Below are 8542 nucleotides of genomic sequence, written 5' to 3' on the forward strand. Positions count from 1 at the left end.
AAAATAGCTCTCACATTTCTAGATGATAGATTTGACGGTTAGAAGGTGTTCCACACCCAAAAAAGTAATTAACTATGATTTCAATTAGGTAAAAAAAGTTATTTTAGGAAATAGAATTTAGGAGAGAAACAGAATTTATGATTAGTTAGAATTCTCCAACTAACTAATATATCACATGTTATAATTTTAACCGGAATTATCATGTAACCCTCCGTACTTTCCATTAGAAAAAAAGCTTCGCACTTTCCATTAAATCATAATTCTCCGCTAGACCTTATTCCCGCCCAGGGAAGAGACCGAGATCATAGGAACTCAAACCAAAGCCTCAATATCACCATAAACTCTGAAGATTCTCACCTCTCTTAAAAAATTTGAAGATGCCTCCATTTTCTGAACATGAAGCTTCTCTTAAATTCCCCCTTACTCACATCCAAACCCCTCTTATATGAACTCAATTCCCCATGAAACATCCTCAACATGCTCCTCTTCTTTCCTCCTCCATCTACTTCCTCTGCTTCCATTATCTCCGACGCCGTCGCTCTCTCCTCGCTAACTCACATTTCCTGCCTGGTCTGGATGCAACCTAAGCTCAGTCTGCTCGTGGACAGGGAGTCCGCTGCAATCAAAATCAAACCAGTATTTCTTCAATCACCCTCTCAAACTCAAACATCTCCTACTCTTCATCCGTCAAAATCTCTGGCCTTCCGCACCTCGTCAACCTCTCTCTCGATGGTAATGGATTCTTCGGTACAACCAGGATTTCGAATATGCCCAGCCTTCGGTATCCGAATATATCGAACAATGAATTTAACGACGATCTTGATTGGGATTACTCAACTTTGCCGAGCTTGGAAGTGTTCGATGCATATAACAACAATTTTACTTCTCTATACCTGTTGACGTCATCGAATTGAAGCGGATTCGTTATCTTGATTTCGGAGGGAATTTCTTTTACGGGAGAATTCGGGTAGAATGGTTGCTTTTAGGATAGAAAGAAAATAGAAGATAATTTTAAAAGATGAAAATACCCTTTCTTATTTTAGCTGATTTTTTATTTTTGTCAATTTAAAAATAAAAAAATGCCTATTTCTGGAGCACCAAAGCAAACCTCTTAATATTAATATTGGTTACTATATAACATAAATTAATTATATTTTATTATTATTATTATTAAGTATCAAACAATTGTTTGTTTATAATATAAATTAATTATATTTTCTGGTTCTTTTTTTATTAAACTAATACAACTTTCCTTCAAATATCCTTTTTACAATAATCCTAAGAACCAAACAACAAAAACATTTCTATTTTCTATTTTCTTTTTCTTTATTTTCCTTTTCTCTTTACTTTTCTTTTCTTCCGCTTTATCCTCAAACCAAACACAACCGAAGGGAAAGAAAAGTGATAAATTTTTTACCACAATTAATTTTCCATATGTATGATTTGATTCTTTCCCAATTTAAAATGTATTGGAGGTGAAAATTCTGATAATACGCTAGTTAAGGATCCTTTATTACACTTGCATACCCAAAGTTTGCCCGATACTGTATAAAAATAGCAAAAGTTTAAAACCTTATAGTTAAAAGCTCAAAGTTTACTAGATATTACGAAATAATCAAAGTTTAAAATTCCACACTTAAATACAAAGTTTTGTAAAAAATGCACTCTAATACCCAATGCAATGCAGATGTGAGAATTTCGCCCCAAAAAATTCTCATGCGACTCTCCGTTGTAATTCTTAAAATATTTTAACCCTTACCTTTTGTTACATTTATTGTTAGACCACTTACACTCATATTTTAATGTAGAACTATGATACATTTAAAGTAGGATATTTTTTTGCAGCTAACAATAGATTTAACAAAAGGCAAGTGTTAAAAATAATTTAAAAATAGTATGCGAGTGTGTCGCATGACAATTTTATAGGTGAAATTATCACGTTTGCATTCCATTCGGCATTGAAGTGCAAGTGATGGATTTTACGATTTTGGTATTTTTCTGCAATATCAGGGAAACTTTGGGTATGAGTTTTAAACTTTTGTTATTCCTGTGTAATATGGGAGCAAACTTTGGGATTTTTAAGTGTAATTTGTCCTTACTAAACGCTGAAGCGTGATACTAGAATTTTCTCTTACCTTTTCTCTCTGCCCTGCGTTACTGAACATGGAGAGGGCGAGAACGAGCGGCATCTAGAAAAGGACGAAAATGGCGAGCGAAATCGAGAAACCGGCTAAGAACTCGGCGGGGATGGAGGCCGAGGTCGTCCCTGTCGAGCTCCCGGTTCCATCGGGACGGAAGAAGAAGAAGGTTCGATTTGGGGGATATTTTGTTTAATTTCGTATTTACTTTGATCTGTTGCTTGAGGTTTAGTTTCTTTAGACCTAATTTGAATATCGAACTGAAAAATCTTGGTTATTTGACTTAGTTCCCGTCTGCTAGAGTTTCTAACTGTTTTGTGCCCGTTTCTGTCCTGGTTGTGTTAGGGTTATGCTTTAGGCATATTGGTGGAGTGCGTTGAATTGTTCCCTTCATTCTTGCTTGATGATGCATGGCGTTCTTTTTAGGTGGTGTTTGTTTCAAATCCCAAAATTTATGGATATGGATTTCACCATAGAATTTGAAATCCAAAATTTTTTTTGTGGGTTTTGGGATCTCTAAAATTTTGTTTGTTTCATCAATATTTTAGGATTTGGAATACTATAATTTGTAATATTTTGTTTGCTTCATCAATATTTTGGGATTTGGAATACTATAATTTGTAATATTTTGTTTGTTTCATCAATATTTTGGGATTTGGAATACTATAATTTATAATTTATACGTATAATTTATTTTATGATATTTATTATATATTATTATGCAATATCACATACTATATTATATAATAGTACAAAATATATATTATAATATTATATAATATTTTAATAACATATATTATTATATAATATATTATATTAATTATAATAGATATTTTTTTATCCATTATATTATAGTAATATATGCCCATTAGTCAAATTGACACCAATGGTATTCATGCTCATTTTGAGGATAAAGAAATTATATTTGAATTCATCACAGATCCTCAAACTAGAATGCTGAATGAAGTCAAAAATATAATCTTAAAAGAAAATCAAATTAATTTTCTTAAAGAAGAAGTAGTATTTGTTCAAGTTAAAGAACAAATAAAAAAGCATAAGGACTTAATAAGTCAAATTGAAAATAAATATAAAATCACTATATGTAGTGATGTTCTAAATGCATTTTGGAATAGAAAACAACATATTGTTTTCTCCTATTCTTTACTAAATTTGACTAATGGGCATAATAGTATGTAAAATCCTCCTATTCTTTACTAAAATCAGCAGGCGTACTCTGTTTTGGATATAGGATAATAATTCATATAAAGCCTATTATTAATATGTATCCCTTAATGAACGAGCATTAATATGTATCCTACAGATACATATTATATTCCAGTCCAAAACACTATAAATATTTTATCAGCTAATATTACTGTTATTTTACCCAAGGTTATCGATAGCGGATAGCGTCGCGTAACGGTGAGGCATCGCTAAGGCTATTTCGGGCTATTGCGGTAAAATAGCGGTAAAAAGCGCAAAGTCAAATAGCGGTCTACTTTAGATATGTATACATTCTAAAAAAAATTAAAGAAAAATCTAAGAAATCTAAAAGTACATATTGGATGATTTAAAGAGATACTAAACATGAAATAGACATGTAACCATCACGTAATACCGAAGATGACTGGAGGAGTCAAAAAGTCATCGTCTTCGAGAAGAAGAGCTTAGCGGTGACAAGACTACCCTAAGAAGAGCTCACGGTGAAGGAAATGAGAGGAAGTATCAATGTAGGTGCCAGAGGCTATGAGAGGTGGCGGGAGTATGCTGAAAATCACAGGAGAAGGTGGAATGCAATGGTCAATGGTTGAGTTTAATTTAAAAAAAAAACCTCAAACCGCTTTTAAATAGCAGTCAAAAAGAAAATTTTGAATGCAATCGCTCACTATTGACCGTTATGACACACTATTGACCGTTTTTGCGAACAGACATATTTCGTAATATGTCACCGCTATTGTGCGATAGCGTAGCGGGCGATAGCGTCGCGGGAAGGGACCGCTAACGCTATTAGCGCCGCTATTGCGGGGTTATTTACCGCTATTTATAACAGTGATTTTACCAGATATAAAGGAGCCACGTCTAGGCAGGCGTACTCTGTAAGGGTTTGGAGATATTACCTATAGACAAGAAACACACTTGTTTTCTATCTCATGTATAATGAATCTGTTATAATTATATAATGAACAGAAGATATTACAATATATCTTTATAGTTTATAGATATATTTTTACAAAGGCAGTTACATGAATTTTAGCAGAAATATATTTGGACTCTGTTACAGATATCTGTGCAAACTACAGATGGAGAAGTAGAAATAACATTTAATCCATCTAGAACTGTCAGAATATCTAACATGGCAGTATCTGCCAGAAATTGATTGTCTTGATCTGAATCTTATAGAACCAGTTCATGCCAAACTTTTAGAATCTTTATCTGCATTTTAAAAGGTAGTTTTTTGAAGCCTTTGACACTAGTGAGACTCATAGTCATACGTCTTCAATGGAAGAAGACACACTAATTTAAGATACCCAAGACCCTGATGATATCTGGGCAGAAATATTCAATAATCCACCAGATCTTAAAGGTAAAAGCCCAGCTTCATAAGCAGATAAAGATTCTAGATTGAGCCTCGGGGGACCATCCAAGAAATTTCAAGAAAGATTCTCCATTATTTTCTATTAATGTGGCAGCACATAAAGATGACAGCGACATGCGTATAACGACATTCGTTCATATTATGAACAGTAAGATGCTTTGACCTTTTGAAAAGCTACTTTATAAAGTAACTTTAGATGAGTGAATTCTAGACGGCTCCCTGAGGCTCAATCTAGAATCTTTCACAGTTTGAATCTTTATCTGCTTATGAAGCTGAGCTTTACCTTTAAGGTCTGGGGGATTATTGAATATTTCTGCCCAGATATCATCAGGGTCTTGGGTATCTTGAATTGGTGTGTCTTCTTCCATTGAAGACGTATGACTATGAGTCTCACTAGTGTCAAAGGCTTCAAAAAATTACCTTTTAAAATGCTCCAAACTTTTTTGTTTTATTTTATAGGGTAACTATATATATGATATTTAGAACTAGAGGTTGATCCCCAAATCAATTGAGGGCATTTATAATAGTATACATCTTCAAGAATATACCAGTTTTGGACTGTGTCTTAGAAGTTTGGCATCATTCGTTCTAAAGATATAATTTCTTTATTAAGAGTGTATCCTTTGTATAATCTTTCTTGAAGTTTCTTGGGTAGTTACTGTTAATCAGACATGTCTGAATAACTTCTTTAATAGAAAAGAAGTTATTCTCCCTTAATGCTGTATGTTTTTATTTAAGGGATTATAATTTATTTCCAAAAGAAGTTATTTGCGATAGAGGCTCTGATACCAGAAATAAAACAAAAATAAAAAGGAGTTATACTCTGTTAAATAAAAACAGATTGGAAGATTTTACAAAGAGATACAAGACTTGAAAAAAGAAATTAATCGTGGTATACAAAGAAAATCATAAATCGTATGCTATTATCCAATATCTGTAACTTGGCTTATTTTCATCTAGATTGAACCTTGGGGAGCCGTCTAGAATTCACTCATCTAAAGTTACTTTATAAAGTAGCTTTTCAAAAGGTCAAAGCATCTTACTGTTTATAATATGAACGAATGTCGTTATACGTATGTCGCTGTCATCTTTATGTGCTGCCACGTTAATGGAAAATAATGGAGAATCTTTCTTGAAGTTTCTTGGATGGTCTATATATATGTACGAAGTTTGAAGTGTGAGGCAGAGTTTGAGTGAAGAGAATAAGTTTGTAAGAAAAGTACTGTGAGTTTGTAAAATCCTCTTGTAATATTAAGAGTGTATCCTTTGTATAATATTGAAGATAATAAAGACTGTATTCTAAGAATCGGCAGGCATACTCTGTAAGTGTGTTTCTTTTCTATCCGATCATTTAAAACAGTGGAAAACTACTACGGGTAAAATTATAAGGTTGGCTTATCCTCCAATTGACCCGTTACAGCTAAAAGATGTTCACCCCTCTACAATAGAGGCTGCAGCTTTTATAAAGCCTAATGATCTTAATGAAGATCATATGAGAGAATTATGTAGAATCATTAAACAAAATAATTATACTAATATTCATATTCAAATAATAGGAGATCAACTTATAAGAATTGCTTTATAGGCTAAACTAGTTCAGAAATGAGTTATACTCCATCTCAGCCCAGTTCATGGCGTACTATTTTGAAGAAATATAATTCTTCGCATCCATCTCAAGCCTTTTATAAAGGCATAAATGATCTTATTACACAGGGACAAACTCCTGAACTCTTTACTTCTATAGTAAAGCAAGAGACAGAATGGGTTAGCTCCTAAGGCTAAAATATTACTGAATGCGTATAACGACATTCCAAAATGCATTTTATAGCATCACCTTCAAGAAAGATTCTCCATTATTCTCCCTTAATGCTATCTATAGCTCACTATCTTACTGGTGCTTTTTCACTGTTTCAAATAATGCAAAAGACCATTTTCAATTTTTGTTGCTCCTAAAATTTTATTACGAGCATCAGCAGAGAGATAATTATCCCACCATCCTTTAAGGATGCCAGTAAAGCCACATGTTATAAATAAGGCTATATTTCTTTCATTATTATCATTTTGTTTACATATAGTACCATACATCAGCATTCGATGTATAGTGGCATTAACTTGGGTGTCGGATTAAAAGAATATATAATATTAGCATGAACAGTGATACTTGGGTCCTCCTATGAGGAATAGATGTATTATATTAAATATTATATTATTATAATATTATATATAATATATTAATCTTATATTATATTAATTATTGTATAGTATAGAATGCTAATATAATATAATATAATAGGTTTTTTATAATTTGGGGGTTCAATATCCAACCTAAATCCTCTCTCAATGTTAGGATTTCACAAATTCTAAAATATAATAGTTTATAATTTGGGGATTCAATATCCCAAAGTTGGTTTTGAAACAAACATGGTTTATGGAATTCTAAAACCCAAAAAACTTGTAATCCACCTTATATCCCAAAAAAAGTTGAAACAAAAGAGAGGATTTCACAAATCCTAAAAATATATTATTTTTTTTATAATTTAGGGATTCAATATCCCAAAATTAATTTTGAAACAAACAAAGTTTATAGAATACCAAAACTCAAAAAAAAAAAAAAAACACTTTTTACATCCCAAAACTTGAAATCCACCCTATATCCCCCCCAAAAAAGTGAAACGAACACAGCGAATTTATCGCTTTATTTATTAATTAGCTTGCTCGTGGACAAGTGCATTTACCTCATGTTTTGTTTCCACTGTTTTGCTCACAATTTTCTTCGAGAACTCTGATGTTATCTATTTGTATTAAGTGTTGCACGATCTGTTATGAGATTCATGGGTCTTGTGGTCTTCCGTTTTATGCATTTGTTGTGAGTTAAACTTGCAATTATTTCCTGGTGTTATTTGCCTTTTCAGCCCAGGGAATGCCTGGGAAGGAAAGCAGAAATAGTAAAAGGGATGGATGGCTGAGGAGGAGGAAAAAAATACAAAGACGTATGAATAACGAAAATGATTTTCTTGTTTTTGACCCTCAATGCGTCTTCCATATATTGGTATCTTCATCATGTAAACAGCGTTTAAAACTTTATGTAGGGTTCAACGTCCCCGTATAGGTACACTGGAATTTGACATCTCTGTTAGGTATCAAAGTCTTGTCTCGAAGTATCAATGTTTTTGTAATAAAGCTTGAAAGTTCCCACTGATCTTTTTTTCTTGGATGCAATGAAGACGATCATTAACATCTTAACTTTTTTAAGCACCTGATAGATTTTTAGATTACCTTTGATGATACTCACATGATGAATAGTCAAAGCATGATTTTCAAATAGATATGGTATTTAGGTTGAAATTTTAAATAAATTAATTACCAGAAGAGTGAAATTTATTAGCCACTCAAATTCAAAAAACTTCAATAGCATATGCACTTGCTTTTTTTCTGCTACTTTTCGACTCCGGCCACCTTGTTGATTTTGATTTTTGACTGTAGCAAGAAGAATCCCCAATGTTGGAGGAGAATGAGGCAATATCTTAGGGCTGTGCTCTTCTTTGAAGAAAAGAGGATAGAATGTAACGAGCATATCAGACCCATTCTTGAAGCACTGCATTAAGCTCTGCCAGACCTCGTACCACACATATCGTAGGCCTCAAGCCGGTCATGCTCAACATCTATTTTCCCCCTTTGATCATCTTTAGTTCTAACACGTGTGTCTCTCTCTTCTCTCTCTCTACACACACACACACCCCTATATGCATACCTACATACATACGTGCATAAGAAATGATAGGTATGAGGTGCTGGCTTATTTTGTTAA

At 33.0% G+C, this 8542-nt stretch overlaps 1 protein-coding gene across 2 annotated transcripts in view; it reads left to right on the forward strand.

The window, feature by feature from the left end:
* Nucleotides 2093-8542, forward strand: part of LOC109833840 — a 32175-nt gene continuing 25725 nt past the window's right edge. The window contains exon 1 of one of the 2 annotated variants that reach the window (XM_020401669.1): nt 2093-2307. In XM_020401669.1, the coding sequence (XP_020257258.1) occupies nt 2206-2307 (102 nt within the window). In that variant the 5' untranslated portion in view covers nt 2093-2205. The remainder of the gene's footprint in view (nt 2308-8542) is intronic. The other variant, XM_020401668.1, reaches the window with a different exon arrangement.

This window comes from Asparagus officinalis, chromosome 3, assembly GCF_001876935.1.
Source record: "Asparagus officinalis chromosome 3, Aspof.V1, whole genome shotgun sequence".
NCBI lineage: Eukaryota > Viridiplantae > Streptophyta > Magnoliopsida > Asparagales > Asparagaceae > Asparagus > Asparagus officinalis.